The sequence below is a fragment of the Perognathus longimembris genome, chromosome 4, assembly GCF_023159225.1.
Source record: "Perognathus longimembris pacificus isolate PPM17 chromosome 4, ASM2315922v1, whole genome shotgun sequence".
Lineage (NCBI taxonomy): Eukaryota > Metazoa > Chordata > Mammalia > Rodentia > Heteromyidae > Perognathus > Perognathus longimembris.
Window position 1 is genome coordinate 12,038,078 of NC_063164.1, and position 19,093 is coordinate 12,057,170.

The following is a 19,093-nucleotide window of genomic DNA, read 5'->3' on the forward strand; positions in this document are numbered from 1 at the left end:
CTAAGTCCAATCTCCGGCACTGCAAAAGAAAATTTAGAAAGAGAAAGACAAGCTATCTTAGTATTATGGACATGATGGCTCATGCCTAAAATCCCCAGCTATTGAGAGCAGAGGCAGAAGGATCTTGAGTTCAAGGCCAATTTGGGTAGTTATCAGGACCCAATCTCAGAAATGAAATACAAAGCAAAGGAAGGACTTAGGAGTATCACTGAAGTGGAAGAATGCCTGCCTAGTAGGGCTCTAGGTTCAATCCTCAGCAATGAACAGAAATAAATACAGTAACCTTATTCACTAATGGTCAGTTCAACAACAACAAAAAAACCTTTACATGGCAAATTATATTACATACTGCATTCTAAATATTCTAGTCATGCTAAATAGTAGCTATCATACTTCATTACAATGTCATCTTAAATTATTGTGATGAATAAGTCCAATGAGTTTTTCTTTTCTCTTTTTTCTTTCTTTCCCCTTTTCCCTCTTATTCTTTCTATCCATCCTTCCCCTCCCTCCCTCCCTCCCTCCCTCCCTCCCTCCCTCCTTCCCTTCCTCCTTCCCTTCCATATGTGCACGCCAGTACTAGAGCTTGAATTCAGGGCCTGAGTGCTACCCCTGAGCTTTGTCCATTCAAAGTTGGTGATCTACCACTTATGGTTAACTGTAGCTAAGGGTCTTATAGACTTTCCAGCCCAGGCTGGCTTCAAACCATGATCCTCAGATCTCAGCCTCCTGGTTAGCTAACATTACAGTCATGAGTGACCGGGACTGGCTCGTGATTATTTTGTTTTGGACAATGTCACAACTTCCTTTACTTCTAATGACTTTTTGGTCTTTTTATTTTTTTGCTCAATAATTGTAACCCTTTTGCAACTTCTAATATGACTTAGTCTCACTATATGAGAAAATTTATTTCTTAAAAGCCCACAGTCATCTCCAAGCCATGGTGTTTTTATTTGTTATAATAAAACATCAACATCTGTCACCATAAATAATACTTGGCAGTGGCATATTTGAATCTATAATCCAAAGGGGGTAAAAACGAAACTTCTTTAAAATATTTATTCCCTCAAAAGGATCTTCTCTGCTCTCCTTTACACTTGGGAGGACTAAAGTCATTTCACAATGAGAGTTTCATGTTCTGGAATCCCATACTTGCCTTTGTGTTCATCAGATAATTTCCCGAGCCCCTCCCTGTCGGTCTGCTACAGCAATTCCACATCCTTGGGGGTCAGATGCAGAGTCTGATGAATAGGGATTGGGTGTCCGGATGCAAAGACAGAGAATAATACATCCACTCCAGGGGCTCAAAACACCCCACTGCAGTCTCTGCCTCCCACAGCCCGGCTGTGGGGCTAGCTGCCAATCAGAGTCCCGGGATCCAGCTCGCTCCAGCGCTCCCTCCCTGTTAGTGGCTGCCTACCACGGTCACGCCATCCCACTCGATGACAAATGGAGAGCCTCCCTTCTCAGCAGACACTGTGCTGTCAGTGTCCTGGTGGCTCTGACTTGGAGTCAAGCGAGCCACTGTGCTGATCGCGGCCGTGGGGGGGAGTGGGTGTAACTGGAAGCTCACGTCACCGCAGGCTCCTGGTCCAGCTGACAGCCAGACCACACAGTACTCCTATTATTACTGACTGCGAAATCCTTGAGTCGTTCATCTATTCTGACTCTTCCTGGTGCCTTTCTAAACAATTGAAAACGCACCCAGCTAAGGACCTGTACGGGAGAGATTCATCACAAGCTTCCACCGGTCTGTAAGGACAACTCAAGTGCTCCAAAGGGAGAAATGTTAAATGAACCCAAGGACGTCATTCGTATGAATTCAATTGAATCCTAGGCAGGGATTTTTTTTTTTTACTGTAACTATATGATGTATACATAAAGAGATCTAAAGTATGGGGAGAAAGGTTTAAAATAAAGTACGGGGCTTTTATGAAAAAAATGTATTTCTGGGTCCACTACATTTTTGGTGCATTAAAAAAAAAAATCTGGAAAGACAAAATGACAGCTCCCTCTAGGGAAAGAGGCGGTGATGGAGGAGACTTCACTTTAGCTGTATTATATGAATTTTCTACAAGCGAGGATGCATAATTAGTATATGTAGTCGACATACAAATAAACTAGTTAATTAATATCAAGCCAGACACCAGTGGATCCAAGAACTGAGGTGTGAAGCCAGCCGTGGTAAGTAAATCCGGAGACCAGCAAGAAGTCAGAAGTGGAGGTGCAACTTGGTAGAGCACCAACCTTGAGCAGAAAAGCCAAGGGAAAAAGCAAAGCCCTGAGTTCAAACTCTAGTACTGGCATGTACAAAAAAATCAAATCTAAATACTTCTAGATGTCTATTTTAAGAGGTGTTTATATAATCAATTACATGCCTCACTGGTCTGTTTTTTTTTTACAGAAATACAGGGCTTCAGTGTTTGCACTTACGGCGCCCCCTGCTGGCCTCTTGTTGCTACTGATTCCAAGGGTTGAAGATGAATGTACCAGAGCCTGAGAACCATACTGATTAGCTTGGGCTTGGGTCAGAACATAGGGCTGCAGCAATGGGCAGAACTCACCGTGGACATGTTTCCCTGAGCTTTCCTGTGTTGCATACTAGGGTTGTGTCCATGTCAGTCACGGAGATGGCGAGTTCAAAGGAAAACTGAACAAGCATTCAGTAACACAACAGGAAGAAAGTAATAAATGACACTACCACAAAATGTGCAGATAGAGAAAGGACACACACACACACACACACACACACACACACACACACACCATCGCTATGGCAACACTAATCATCTCAAACTGCGAAGTATTTCAACAGATACAGCTTCCAGAAGCCCATGTACTTTTCTTTGATAGCTCAGATGTCAAATTGGCAGACCTCAGTCTTTTTACATAGCATAAAGACCTAGAAACAGAACCATCTTGCAGTCTGTTGTGGTTGGAGATATGGGCAGGGAGAGACTACGGAGTGGGATATGGAGTTGGAACTGGACAAAAAGCACCAGGATAGCCCAGGTCTAGCCTCAGCCCATCAGCATGTATACTGTGCACACAGCCTTCTTTTCACTCTGGTGAGATAAAAGAATAGAACTGGGTAATCTAGAAACTCCTTTGCATCTCTGAACTCTGAGAAAACTACCATCAAATGTGTGGTTTCATGGAAGTAGCTTCTGTTTTCTCAGCGAGAGAGGTCTCTGTGAGGGTTCTGGGTGGGACGGTGACTCATAAAGAGGCCATGTGGTCTGTGAAGCAGTTATTCCCTCCTGCTTTAATGAGGACTTGAGGACGCTGAGTTTGTGGGTTCTCTTTCCTAGGACCTATCTTTCACTTCCTTTCCTCGAAACAGATTTATTCTATTTCAGATGACCCTTCCTTTTTTATATTTCAGATGACTCCTATACAGTAAACTGACCAGGAGACTTTTCCCTTTGAAGTGAGGGGTAGACATGGTCTACTCATATAGAGAAATTGAAGACTGAAAGTTCCTAAGGTACACATACACACAGACAGACAGGAAATTAATATTTAACTCAAACACTCCCTTCCCTTATACCTAAATGACCCCTAGGCTGGATCAGAAGGTAAAAAAACAATCTCTATTAGTGTTTAGCTGAAGGTAACAAAAGAAAACCTTGCTTTGTAGCTTTATACTTTGAGGAATGAACTCCAGGTAGCTCATCTGACAGAAATGAAGCTGGCCCTTACCCCTACCCAAGCACAAGCAAAGAGAACTCATCCCATTGTGAGCTCAGCTCTACTCCTGGGAAAGGAACTGCAGCAATATCGGACACACAGCTATTGTGTGTGGAGAGTCTACCAAATGTAACCAAACCCAATGAAGCAGCCATTCCTGTCCTGCTTACAAATGAGAACAATGAATGAAGGTCAGGACAGTCAGTTAGCTGATGGAAGGAAAAACTCACAAACTTGAATAGATAGCAGTGTCAGCAATGTCAAAAACTTCAAGACAGGGTTCTGAGCAGAGGACAATGAGATGAAGACTCTGAGGACTCTGAGATGTCCCTAACCCTCTTGCCACATGATTTCAGAAGGGATGCTCAACCTTCTGCAGTTGGGTAGACAGATGCAAAGTACGGCCTAACTGGAGCACGGGCTCTGATGACTGCTATCTTGCTTCAAATCCTGCCATGGTGCAGTTTAGTCCTCAGCCTGTAGCAAGCATTCAAGTTCTTGAGCTCTCAGTTCACATCAAGAAACTGGTGTGTACAGGCACTAGTGGCTCATGACTGTAATCCTAGCTACTCAGGAGGCTAAGATTTGAGGATCATGGCTTGAAACCACCCTGGGCAGCCAAGTCTATGAGACTCCTATCTCCAGTTAATCACCTCAAACCCATAAATGGATCTGTGGGCTTAAGTGCTAGAGCACTATAGGGACAGTGACCAGGTCTTCAGTTCAATTCCTAGGGCCAGCACACACAAAGAAATAAATTAACAAAAATAAAAAGGAAAGGAAAGAAACAGGTGTGGGCTAGGTGCCAGTGGCTCACTTCTGTAACTCAATGGAAAGTCCAATATTCAGTGAACAGCCAAAAGGGAAGATGTGGCTCAAGTGGTAGAAGGCCAGCCTTAAGCAAAAAGCCAACCAAGCAGGCAAGGCCAGGAGTTTAAGTCCTAATACCAGCACACATACACACATACACACACACACACACACACACACACACACAGAGACACACACACTCAGAGCAGCCTTTTCTATTATAAAGAAGGGGAAAATGCTTTCAACATGGTATAAGTTACTTGTAAACTGGCACAGAATCTCAAGAGCCACACGGGGCTGCTCTGCAGACAGAACCTCCTTTCCTGGACAAGCTGGCCAATGTCTCTTTGTAATGGAGTCAGGGGTCACGGCTTTTGTTTAAGTTTCATTGCTTTGAAGAGCTGGCGTTCTCCACTGTTCCATGTTCTAATTCCAGCCAACAATTCAAGATTTGTTCTGCATTAGAGGCAGAACAAAGTGGTCTGCCTCAAATGTCTGTAGTGCCTTGCTGTATTTACCCAAAATGGAAAATTCAGCCCTAGTGTACACAGCTGGAGAAGGGCTTGGAAATGGGCATTAGTTTCTTCTTACAAAGGATAAAAGTAGATCTTCCAAAGTAAAAAGACCTTTTGTCCAATTTTTCTATAGTTAGAAAGGATTCATAGAGTTCATTGCTTTAGGAGTGTGAAGTAGCCGTCTTCTCCTTCCTTCCTTCCTTCCTTCCTTCCTTCCTTCCTTCCTTCCTTCCTTCCTTCCTTCCTTCCTTCCTCCTTCCCTCCCTCTCTCCCTCCTTTCTTTCTTTCCTTCTTTTTTTTTTTTTTGCCAGTACTGGATGGAGCTTGAACTTACAGCCTGGGCGCTGCCCCTGAGCCTCTGTGCTCAAGGCTAGTGCTCTACCACTTAGCCTCAGTGCCATTTCTGGCTATTCTGAGTAGTTTATTGGAGGTAAGAGTCTCATGGACTTTCCTGGACCAGCTTCAAACGAGATCCTTAGATCTCAGCCTCCTAATAGCTAGGATTACATGTGTGAGCCACCAGCGCTGGCTGAACCTAGTCTTTCTTATAGCTGTGCTACTGAGAAGAGAACAAGTAGAGGATTTCTGGCCAGATTGGGTTTTGAGGAGTGGAAACTTGGGGGCCAGATGGAGCCTGAGTTCCAATCTACCTCTGGCTCATGGTGGAGGCTCAGAAGATGCCCAGGAATGTGCAGGGCAGGTATGTGCTAACTTGTGAACATTCACTGAACACTCATGTCTTAGACCAAGCATCTTAGATTATGCCACAGATTTGTTGTGTTACCAAGGGATGATTTTGAGTTGAGGGCACTGTAAACACTGCAGAAGGTGTTTTCATAATGGAAGAAGTACATTTTCTTCCTGAAGGCAGGAAATAAAATCCCCATGTAAACAATGTGCTCCTCACACCAGGAAAAGAGAAAGATTTTCATCAAGAAATGGGGAGCTAGGTGCTAGTGTAATCCTAGCTACTCAGGAGGCTGAGATCTAGAGGATGATGATTTGAGGTCAGTCCCCAGATAGATAAATCCATGAGTTACTGTCTCTAAAATAGCCAGCAGGGCTGTAGGCATGACTCAAGGGGTAGAGCTCCAGCCAGAAGCGAGCAAGCCCAGAAAATATGAAGCTCTGAGTTCAAACTCCAGTGCCTTCACTAAAGGAGGGGCATGGGGGGAGTGAAGGCAAAGAATCTGTACAGACCTTGTTATAATACTGCTTGCTTAGGTCAGCACAGTGTTCAAACGTGGGGGTCAAGGCACTTCCTGAATCTTCAGATCTCTCGGGGCTCCTGCATGCTTTATTTGACTTAATAATGGGGTTCTCACACCCCATGGGAGGCCCTAAGAAGGCTGAAGGAAAGTTTCACCTCCTCTGCTTTAGTCCTCCTAACTTTATCATCTCCTTTATTATCTTTATCTTTTGTGACTAAAACTTAGTGAAGTCCCTCTTCTTTTACTTCTGTTTGAGAAAATCCCCTAGTCTGCTTTTCCCTGATGGGAAATATATAACAATGACTTGAAATGTTTGATCCCTGGATGTCCCAAATCAGCTTTTACTTATATAAAGTACCCTCCTTCACCTATCTTTATTTCTCAGACAGTCTGGATACACATAGCCTATGCTGGTCTCCAACTTACGATCCTCTTCCTGGCTCAGCCTTCCAAGTACTGTATAATAGGAAGGAAGGAAACTCAAACCTACACCATGCCTAGCTCTCTTTCATTGAAAAATAAATGAAAGCCAGGCATGATGGCACATGCCTGTAATACCAGTGCTAGGGAGGCTGAGATTCCAGTCAGAATGGCTATTATCAAGGACACAAACAACAACAAATACTGGGGAGGAGAGGAAGGAGAATGCTTACACACTCGTGGTGGCTAGTGGAACCACTAAGGGAATCCATGTGGGGGTCCCTTTGAAATTTAAGAATAGAATCACTCTATAATCAAACAAAACCACTTTTGGGCATTTATCTGAAGGAATATAAGTCAGGATAAAATAGAGACACCTGAATACCCATCTTCAATGCACGACTAGACATAGTAGCCAAGGTATGGAATGCTGACGGCTGATGAAATACACACACACACACACACACAGGAGTATTATTCACCTATAAAGAAGAAAGTGTCATTTTCAGGGAAATGGATGGATCTGGAGATCATCATGTTAAGTGAAGCCAGGTGAAGAAAAACAAAAGCCACAGGTTGTCTTTTCATGTCTAAATGGTAAACCTAAACACACACACACACACACACACACACACACACACACACACACAAAATCAACCTGATGAAAGCACGGTCCACGAATGTGTGAGATCCTGTGGTGAAGCCCCTCTGCACACTGAACATGCATGTTAACAAAAATGACTATTAGGAAGCTGAAAGATGTCCTGTCTGGGATGTAGGTACTAGTGGGAGGGGGAGGTTGAAGTGAGAGGGTGAAGGAAGATGAATATGATCAATATACTTTATGCATATGTGTGAAAATGGAACCATGATGCCTGCAGAGACTGGTTTGGTGGGAAGGATGAGGAGAGGGAACGACATAAGGGGTAACGCCGCTCAGGATGCATTAAATGTATGACTGGACATGTCAAAGTAGGCAACCAGTTGATACAACCAAAGAGAAAGGAAGGAGGGAGGGAGAGAGGAAGCGAGGGAGAGCAAAAGAAAGAAGGAAGGGAAGGAGGAAAAAAGAAGGAAACAAGGGAGGGAAATCAAACCTACAGAAACAACAGTCCAGTGGGCGCTTGCAAGCCCCTCTGCAGACTCAGCGTTTGTTTTTTTTTTTTTTTTTTTTTTGCCAGTCCTGGGCCTTGGACTCAGAGCCTGAGCACTGTCCCTGGCTTCTTTTTGCTCAAGGCTAGCACTCTGCCACTTCTGGCCATTTTCTATATATGTGGTGCTGGGGAATTGAACCCAGGGCCTCTTGTATACGAGGCAAGCACGCTTGCCACTAGGCCATATTCCTAGCCCCAGACTCAGCGTTTTTAACACTGGATAGAAGCACACGCGCACGCGTGCGCGTGTGTGTAGAATCATTATTTGCATTTCTGTGGAAGCATTCAAAAGTGAGTTGTGGACAACAATGAATGATTCCATCACGTGACTCATCCCCAAGAATTTTAGCCTGCATTGCCTAAGCACAAGGATTGTGACCTAGAAAGTAGTACCACAATACCCAAGAAATTCCAAGAAATTTTATTCTGCATGTAATCCACACTGGAACGCTACCATTTGTCTCAGGCCTGTCATTTGCAGTTGTCCTCTCCGGTCCATGGCAGCTGTTGGGTGTCTCTGTGAGCATCATCTGCCTGGACCAGTTGTTTTAGACAATGTTCCACGCTCTGGCTTTCACCCACGATTCCACATGACTTGACTTGGATTCATGTTTGGGCAGGAGTAGCTCCACAGGGAAAGCTCGAGGCATCTGGAAGTCCTCAGCAAGCTGGCACCAACCCCTATGGCCCAGCAATGGCATGGCATGGACCCAGGGCTTTCATGACACTTGGTCTCCAGAGGAAGCTTGAGAAAGGACAGCCCAACTGTACTTTCTCTCTCTCTCTCTCTCTCTCTCTCTCTCTCTCTCTCTCTCTCTCTTTTTCAGTCCTGAGGCTTGAACTCAGGGCCTGAGCACTGTCTCTGAGCTTCTTTTGCTCAAGGCTAGTACTCTACCACTTGAGCTACAACACCACTTCTGGCTTTTTCTGTTTATGTGGAACTAAGGAATCAAACCCAGGGCTTCATGCATGCTAGGGAAGCACTCTACCACTAAGCCACATTCCCAGCCCACTTATCTCCTCTTTTGTGACCGAAAACTCTGAGGCTCAGGGTTGCTGAACAAAGGAGTCAAAGACACCTGGCGTCAGACCTCAAACTCATATCTCTTCTTCACACCCGGCAAATAACCAATAAAACTTACCTAATGACAACATTCAGCTGTGTGGGATGGAGGTGGGAAGCTGTGATAACTGCAAGCCGCCACGGTACTGAATGCCTGCCTATGGCAAGAAGAACCATTCTCTCCATGGTATTGCTTGTCTTTTTTTTTTTTAATGTTGCTATCAGAATAACATTTGGACCTCCTATGACATCCACACTCACATGGTAGACTCGGGAGTTAATAGAATCTCAGCAAGAACCCAGAGGCCAGAGACGCCAATCACACAACATTGCAATAATAACTGCACAATCACAGCATTCCACAGAATAACTGACCTCTCCTCACCCAAACTGCTCATGCAGCGCCCACACAGGAAGGGTGGGTAGGGTTCTGGCGTACAGGAGGTTCAAGAGATACAAAAAGTAAATGTAGTGTGTGAGTCTGCTCACAGACAAACCAACCAATAAAAAGAAGAAAAGCACAGCCAGGTGCTGGTGGCTCATGTCTATAATCCCAGCTACTCAGGAGGCTGAGATCTGAGGATGGCAGTTTGAAGCCAACCCAGGCAGGAAAGTCCATGAGACTCTTATCTCCAATTAACTGACAAAAAGCCAGAAAGAGAAGCTGTGACTCAAGTGGTAGGTAGATTGCTTGCCTTACTTGAAAAGGCTAAGGGATAATGTGAGGCTCTGAGGTCAAGTACCACAAAAAAGAACATGAAGTAGTAGTAGTAGATGGAGGAGAAGAAGTAATAAATGTTTCTACATAAAATTTTAGAATGTTGGGCCCTAGTGGCTCATACCTGTAGTTTTAGCTACTCAGGAGGCAGAGATCAATCCTGGTTCAAAAACCATCCCAGGCAAGAAAGTCTGGAACACTCTTATCTCCAACTAACCAGCAAAAACCTGGACTGGAGTTATGGCTCAAATGGCAGAGCACCAGCTATGAGCAAGAAAGCCAAGTGAGAGTGTGGCTATGAGTTTAAGCCCCAATATAAGAAAACCAGCACACACTTAGGGCCATGAAACTTTAAAACATAATAATGTCTTGCTTATTTTTGAGGATTTTTTTTGGAGGCACAGTCTCATTATGTAGCACAGGCTGGCCTCAAACTCCAGATCCTCTTTGCCTCCTTGAATCTACTCTTAAATAACAAGTTTCCTTTGTATGTTACTTTCTGGTGTAAGAATGCAACTTCCCACTATTCTGTCTGTACTGGCTTTCATACTTGAACTTGTCTTAATCCTTCCTTCCTTCTTTCCTTCGTTTTCTTTCTGTCAGTTGTGGGCCTGGACACTGTCCCTGATCTCTTCAGCTCAATGCTAACACTCTACCACTTCAGCCACAGTGCCACTTATGGTTTTCTGGTGGTTAATTGGAGATAGAGTCTCACGGACTTTTCCTGCCTGGACTGTCTTTGAATAGCAATCTTCAGATCTCAGCCTCCTGAGTAGCTAGGATTACAGGCATGAGCCACCGATGCCTGGATGTCTTAAACTTTCATATGGGAATTGTAAGCAGAAGCCAGGTGGCTCACGCCTGTAATCCTAGCTACTCAGGAAGCTGAGATCTGAGGATCAAAGTTCAAAGCCAGCCCAGGCAGGAAAGGTCATGAGACTCTTATCTTCAAGTAACCACCAGAAAATCAGAAGCAGCGCTGTTGCTCCAAGTGGTAGAGCGCTAGCCTTGAGCAAAAGAGTTCAGGGACAGCACTCAGGCCCTGGGTTCAAGCATCATAATCATAAACATTATAAATAAATAAATAAAAGTTTAAAAATTGTAAGCAGTCTAGGCATCAGGGAAGACTGATTTTAGTCACAAGTTTTTCTTCAGCTCACACTCTGGATCCTGGGGATATGCCAAGGGTAAATAAGCGTGATCTGTCCCCAGAGGGCTCTGAAGGACAGAGATAAAGGAATCCATGCTCCTCCAAGATAAGCGTGGCTTTCTGCATTTTTCTCAAAGTCTCAACTTACTTTAGTTGTCTCTCCTGCTTGTCCCAAAGGACATGACACATCAGTTTCCATCCTTATGATAATGAAATGCCCCACATGTGAACATTTTGTTGTATTTTGATACTATGACAAGAGCATCCACAAAGTAAGTCAATGACATGCCACACACTTGTGAAATGTGTAAAAAAGTATCTGGTAGCCTCTGAACAAAGTACGTCTGCTGAGTGCACCCTGTAGCTAAAAGAACGGAGTTTTTTTTTTTGTTTTTTTGGCCAGTCCCGGGCCTTGGACTCAGGGCCTGAGCACTGTCCCTGGCTTCTTCCTGCTCAAGGCTAGCACTCTGCCACCTGAGCCACAGCGCCCCTTCTGGCCGTTTTCCATGTATGTGGTGCTGGGGAATTGAACCGAGAGCTTCATGTGTAGGAGGCAAGCACTCTTGCCACTAGGCCATATTCCCAGCCCTGGTTTTTGGATTTTTTGAGAGGGTGCACTATTGAGGTTTGAACTCAGGGCCTTGCATTCACTTGACTTTCTTGCTTGTGACTAGCTCACTACCACTAGAGCCATGCCTCTACTTCAACTCTCTTGTTGGCAAATTGGAAATGGAGTCTCTTGGACTTTCCTGCCTGAGTTGCCCTCACATTACGATCTTCCAGATCTCAACCTCCTGAGTAGATTGGATTGTAAGTGTGAGCCACTGGTGTCTGGTTTTGAATATAGCACTTTGGAATGAGTGAGAACACATTTTATTGCTTGAGACAAGGTCTGGTTGTGTAGCCTAGGCTGGCCTTGAAACAGAAAGGCTTCTGCCTCAGTCTCCCCAGTACTGGGATTACAAGTGTAAGCCACAATGCCCAGATAAGAATACATTTTTACATATGTTTAAGTACAAGGCATTGTGGGAGAAAATCATTACAGTGCTCTCGAGAATCACTGTAATTGGACTTGGCTGGCGATCACAGAGTGGTCAGTAAGATAAGAAGGGAACCAAAGGCTGGGTTTCACTGGATACATATGATTATAGCTAAGGAATGATTTAGGAAGAATATAACTAGTATTTCCTAGCTTCTTGTGATGTGAGATAGAGGATACTTAAGTTAATAAGCTCCTAATTAGGTAGTAAGGGAAGAAGAGGGTTCACAGAAAAACTTGCTACTCTAAAAGCTGCCTGAGTGACTGGCAGGGGGTAGGGAGAGCTCCTGTTAGGGGCGCAGCCAAGAGAGAACTCTGAGCTTTAAATGCCTTCATTTAAAATTGTTTCAACATAGTTCAAAACAGGATTTCCATATCATAGTGTGCTTTATTCTCTGTGGCATTTGGTTGATACATGGCTTAACTTCTGTTTATGGAACTGTAAATGGTTCTATCCTAGATGTGTGTTATTTCAAATAAACAAGTCTTTAAACACACAAAGTCCCGAGGGCCTGGCCCCCAAAAGTGCAGCTGCCCTCGGCTGTCCAGGTTCCATCCTCATCCCTTATAGTCACGACAGCTGGGTCTTTACAAATGTCTCTATTCTGAGTGTGTGTGTGTGTGTGTGTGTGTGTGTGTGCGCGCGTGCATGCGCGCGCTCAAGGCTAGTACTCTACCACTTTAAGCCACAGCACCACATCCGGTTTTCTCACGGACTTTTCCTGCCTAGGCTGGCTTCAAACCATGATCCTCAGATCTCAGCCTCCCGAGGGGCTAGGGTTACAGGCATGAGCCACCAGTGCCTGGCTTGAGCTTATGTCTTTAAAGATTTTTAAATATGAATGGGATACTGAGGATGCTACAGACAAGTACTCCTAATCATTTGGGCGAATGTATAGGAAAGAGCAAAGGACTTTTCCCTTCTTCAGAATCTTTAAGAGAAGCACACCGGAAAAACATGAATGAAAACAAGAGCTGATGTTTTCCAGCCTTCACAACTACCTTAGATTCAGAACTCCATTTCCTCCTTGGCCAAATACTTCTTTGTCAGTGGAGGCATAAGCTGACTAGATACATGGCAAGCCACTTCTTTGGGAGAGCTTCACTCAACAGGGACAGCTGGAAGTACTCACTTGACAGAAACCACTAGATTTCAGTACTTACAACTGATTCCCATGAACATGAAATCTTATTCTTCTGAAAGAAATTTTAAAAATTCACTATGTTTGGGCTATATTACATGAGTTATCCATGGTGAAAACAATGAATCCTAGTTTCACATAAGGTAGAGAGTTTTGGTTAATTCTGTTGTAGCTTAGCATTTTATTTTCAACTCTGTTCTCCTTCCAAATCTGAGAAGCTATGCTACTCTAAGTGGATCTCTGTATCCATACTCTATCCATCTATCATTTTATCATGTCTATCAACATCTATTACCAAGTCTATCTATCTATCTATCTATCTATCTATCTATCTATCTATCTATCTATCTATCTCTGTACTTAGTTACTAGGCCTGCCTCAGTTTCTGGAGTGGCAGGATTTTAGGCACAACTTCCACACACACCATAACCATCTTCCTTTCCTTTAGCTTTTCCCCCCTCCTCTCCTCTTGTCAATTCTCCCAAGAATGCAACTTTTAAAAATGAAACAAGTCAATATGAAAATCCTTATAAACATAGATAATGGCACAAAAGATACTTTCAGCTTAAAAATGGATGTGGTGACTGTGATAAAGCATATATCATACAGAATCTGGATTTATTTCAGAGACTCTACTGTAACTTGTTCATCTAAGAACTGCTGTGCTATAGTCAGTTGGTATAGAGAAATGGATTCATCATTGAGAACCAAAAACTTTATTCTAAAACTGGATTCTACCTCTAGCTCAACAGCAGTTATTCTTGAGAGTAATCAGTTCCCATTCAAATGGAAAATGGAGACACTTCAAAAATAAATGAATACTGCAATTAAAGTTCAAATAACATCTCTAGATTATTATCTTTAAAAGTCCATCTTTAAAGTCACTTCTCTGGAATTATTTGCACCTCAGTCAATAGCAATAAACATGGATTTAGAAACCCAATGGCTTACATTTGTAATCCTAGCTACTCAAGAGACTGAGATCTGAGGATTGTGGTTTGAAGGAAAAATCAGATTTGTCTGATTGGGCTCTTACCTCTAATTAACCAGCAAAAAAAAACAGAAGTGGAGATGTGACCCAATGTCTACAAAACTAGGAAAGAAATGATTTTTTTGTTTATTTCCTCTTGGGCAGGGGTTTGTGTTTTGGAAGCCTAGTGCACCCTCTAGAGGCCATGCACTAAATTTTCTGGTGGACTTGGGGGCAAGTGTGTCCTCTGGCAAGTCATACAATCACTACTACATACGAGTGTGTGTGTGTGTGTAAGGGCTCCCGAACAACCTGAAACCCACAGTGATAATGGTAACAGCATAGGATAGGAAGTAATGAAATCCAAAAATTAAAGAAAACTTTGACCTAAAACATGCCACTCACTGAACTTGAAATCATGTTAAAAAAAAAACTGCTCATTTTTGTTTATAGCTGAGAACTGCAATGACAGTAATAATTATCCTACTCATACTACCCAAAATAAAGGCACTTTGTAAGTTACTATATTTCATGGCTTTTCAGTAAGTTGATCAAGCTGAAAAGCCAAATACACTGACTCTCTAGTTGATATGAGAGCCATCAACATGTGCTCAGGCTTCTGTATGCATTTACAACATTTCGGGTTAATTTTATTCTCACAATTGGTAGAATCATGGCTTCGCTAACCAGAGAATTCCATTGGCTCTGAGTAGCCCAGCAGAACCAACCTTCTCTCCCTCCCTCCCTCCCACCCTCCCTCCCTCCCTCCCTTCCTCCCTCCCTCCCTCCCGTTTTCTCCAAGGCTGTGATTTATCATTTATTTGATCAATACTTTTATGACATGTGGATATACATGATGCATTCATTAATTTGTTCTCTCAGTGGATCAGTATTTATTGAATATTCCTATGGTTTCAGTCATGATATTAAATACTTGGAACAGAAAAGACAGACACGGTCTATGTGTTACTGGCTTTTACAGACCAGTATGGAGGTGGTGGACAGGCAGACAGCATATGAAGTGCACGACAGGGATATGGGCACAGGGTTTGACTTGATGAAAACAGAAACCCTAGCTCACTGCAGAAACAGTGATTTGTCATCACTTGCCACTACCACTACCCATTAAATATTCTTGAAATATAGGCCACTGGAGACAAAATGGGAGCATGTAAAGATATACAGTAAAGCCCGAAATCAGATCCTTCAAGCCTGAGTAATTTGTACAAAAATTTGCAAAGGCTACAGACACACATATTCCATGGGGAGGAAATCCAAATATATAGTTGCATCTTGGATCCAGATCCTGGGTTTGGATGAGCTAAAGCACATTCATATTGAGATAAAGAAATAAAATTGCCCTTATTCATTTCTAATGAGGACCACAAATGCTCATGCTTATTTCTATCATTAAGAAGAAATGGAGACTATGATGTATTTTAGTTGCTGGGTTGGGGCTGCTTCCAAATGTCTTCACCCTCTGAGCCCGGATCTCTCTATACAACTGTCCAGATTCTGTCAACTCAACTTGAAAGTTTATTTAGTCACATGGACCCAATTGTTGTCTTCTTCTCCGTTATGGTTGGGATGTGTCTCCCTTCCCCAAAAGCATGGGTGGGAAACTGAGTTCCCAATGCAACAGCCTGAGATTAATGCCTGAGGCATTAACTAATTCATTAATACATCCCCAATGCAACAGGCTGAGATTCATGCCTGAGAGGTTGAGTGGGATGTGAGGGCAGAGTCCATGGATTAGCACATTATGACAGCTCGTTCCTTTAAAACTACAAGTTTGGTTCCTCTCCCTTCCTCTGATCCTTCCATTTCCTCCAAGGGAGGATGCAGCAAGAACTCCCCTGCCATCGGCTGACACCATGCTACTGGTCCCCCCAGCCTATGGAGCTCTGTAACAAGAGTACACATGGACTAAGACACTCCTGAAAAGGAAAAGGCTCGACAGCAGTGAAGAAAACTTCCACTCTCTTCCCAGCTCTAAACAACACTAGAAAACAATTCTACTCACATGAACTGGAAAATAGTGCGTAAGTACAACCAATTAATCCAGCTTTTGACCCAGCTGAACCTCCTACCTCCTTGCTCTGGAGTGCGCTGGTCCAAGTAGAGCCATGCCAAATAAGAGACCTTGGGAACCAGGAGTTGAATGTGATCAGTATCACAACAATCCTAACACCCACTGGTGCTGTGAGAAAGAGAAGAGCCTTGGGAATCAGGATCAGTTAGCATCTGCTCCCAGTACTGCATAGCCACTGTTGTGTGCAACATATACAAAGTGTATTAAACTGAGCCCAGGTGAGATAGTATAGCAAGGCAGGAATGCTATAGTATCATTTTATATTTATTTAATGTTTATTATATACAAAGCAATAAATAAATAAATAAATAAAGTAAAACCACTAGGTTAAGTTGTACTTTTATTTCATTTACTATTTTATTTATTTATATTTTCACAGAATAGTATCAATGTTTATTTTATGTATGATTTCCTTTACTGCCCTGTTTTAACACATAGAAAAGTATATATATATATATATGTATATATACATATATATATATATATATTTTTTTTTTTTTTGCCAGTCCTGGGCCTTGGACTCAGGGCCTGAGCACTGTCCCTGGCTTCTTTTTGCTCAAGGCTAGCACTCTGCCACTTGAGCCACAGCACCACTTCTGGCCATTTTCTGTATATGTGGTGCTGGGGAATTGAACCCAGGGCTTCATGTATACGTGGCAAGCACTCTTTGCCACTAGGCCATATCCCCAGCCCCAGAAAAGTATATTTTTTGAAAGGCTCTATGGAATATAAACATGATCTTTTCTACTTTGGGATACAAATAGAGCTATAAAAATTATAGACCTAATCCTCCCCAAATAGGCATTTAAAATCATTGACTAATATGATTTTTAATCTCATTCAGCAATTTGATGTAAATGTCTAAGTACAAAAAGTTGTTCAGTAAGTACTATACAGAAAGGAAAAGCTTAAAGTATTAGTTTCTTGAAAGTCAAAACCTAGTAGCATTTAATTGCACCTTCAAATTTTCACAAGCAAGACAATCTTAAACAATACCATCATACATAATATACAAATAAATGAGAACTTTATAAACATTTCTGACACAGTATAAAGACACATCACAATGGTGCAATTAGGATGAATACAGAATATATGCCGGGCACTAGTGACTCATGCATGTAATTCTAGCTACTCAGGAGGCTGAGATCTGAGGATTGAGGTTCCAAGCCAGCCCTGGCAGGAAAGTCCGTGAGACTCTTATCTCCAATTAACCACCAGAAAACTGGAAAATGGAAGTGGTGCTGAGGCACAAGTGGTAGAGTGCTAGTCTTGAGCTGAACTGCTGAGGGACAGCGCCGAGGCCCAGAGGTCAAGCCCCGTGACCACCACCACCAACAACAAAAAAGAATACAGAATATATACAAAACAAAGAAAATTTAGGTTTAAACCAAGAATTTACTGTGATCTTTTGAAAAATAATTTGATTACATATTATTTTATCCTTACACTAATTTACATTTATACAATTTTAATTAGACATAATAGATTGAGGTGCTAAGAACATTTGCTTTAGCTACATATAAAGTTACTGCATTTAGTTTTGTAAATCCAAATTCAAAAGGAAATACTTAAATGAATAATGAGATCCTCTTTTGTGTTAATTTCTATTGGCTATATCTTGCACGTGCGTGCGCGCACACACACACACACACTTAACACAAGCAACTATAGAGTCCTTGGAGAAAAATGTAATAATCATATACTAATAATTACTGAGGATTGAGGAACTAACAAAAATACTTGAATTCCAACATTTTTTTTCCTGTCATAAAATCAAGATTCCTATTACAATGGGTTCTTAAAGTCATAAAGCTTTTTAATTACTGACCATGATTTACCTTACATTAACAATTTTATGAAAACACACATGACTTCATTTTATCAACTCAATGGATTAAAAGAAGCCATATTAAAGATTCCTTATAACTAAGACATCTCATTACCGCTCTGAAAGTTCTTTTCGGTGACCCATCTCAGTACATCTGGTCAGGTATTGTTTCAGATCCAAAGTCTACAAAAAGAACTGTGAAGATGAAAAGTCCTTCCCTAAATTTATTGCTTTTAGCTTCAAAATTCCTGCTGTTACATTCTAGGCCTAATACTGAGCTTGATCTCTGTCACTGTCCTTGGGCTCTTTCATTCAAGGCTAGTGCTCTACCATTTCCAGCCACAGCATCACTTCAGTTTTCTGGTGCTTAATTGGAGGTTAGTTTTATGGACTTTCCTGCTCAGGCTGGCTTTTTATTTTATTTATTTATTTTCCTGCTCAGGCTATAACTTATTTTATTTTATACACAGGGCCTTGTGCTTGCTAGGCAATGTTTACTCTTTAAAAAAAAGTTCTGTCAAGAAAATGAAAAGCCACAAGAAGAAATCATTTGCCAAAAATATAGATAGATGATAGGTAGATAGCTCTATCTACCTAAGTATCTATATATCTCTCTATGTATCTCTGTATGTATGTATGTATGTGTGTATGTATGTATGTATGTATGTATTGACCTATCTATCTGGACTATTACCCAAAACACACATACAACTCTAAAATTCAACCATAAAGAGAGAGCCCAACTAAAACATAGGGCTGGTATGTAGCTCAATGGCAAAATACTTGCCTAGCAAGTGCAGCATCCTAGGTTCAATACACAGTACCAAAAAAGAAAAGACCAAAACAACAACAACAACAAAAAACCCAAACCCAAAACAAAACAAAATCCCCAAAACCAGTTAACCTCCCCTGCCCCAATTAAAAAAATCCCTATGGTTTTTGGTTGTCATTGTTGGTGATGTTTGGTTTTGCTTTGGTTTTATCTTTTTTCCTCCTGGAGGAATAAAGAGGGGGTACAGAAAGGGAGGGAAGAAGGGTGAACGAATGTAATCATGCTACTCAGTATACACTATGTGGAAAATGACCTATGTAACTTGTGGGCAGGGATAGGAGGTGGCAACTGGGGGAGAGTGAAGGAAGGGGGGACACTGTCCAAAAAAATGTACTCATTATCTGACTTATGAAATGGCAGCCCCTCTATACAACACCTTAATAGTAACAATTTTAAAAATAAATAAGACTAAATCTTTCAAGAGAACTCACTGAAATTTTACAGATAGCAAATTAG

General features: G+C 42.1%; 1 protein-coding gene across 1 annotated transcript; it reads right to left on the reverse strand.

The window, feature by feature from the left end:
* Positions 1-925: 925 nt before the first annotated feature.
* Positions 926-16,976, reverse strand: Mogat1 (monoacylglycerol O-acyltransferase 1). The gene is given in 5 exon segments (XM_048345728.1): positions 926-1,294; positions 14,993-15,203; positions 15,906-15,922; positions 15,925-16,024; positions 16,971-16,976. Coding segments are annotated over 5 exon segments (516 nt in total). The 3' UTR covers positions 926-1,112.
* Between the last annotated feature and the right edge of the window lie 2,117 nt (positions 16,977-19,093).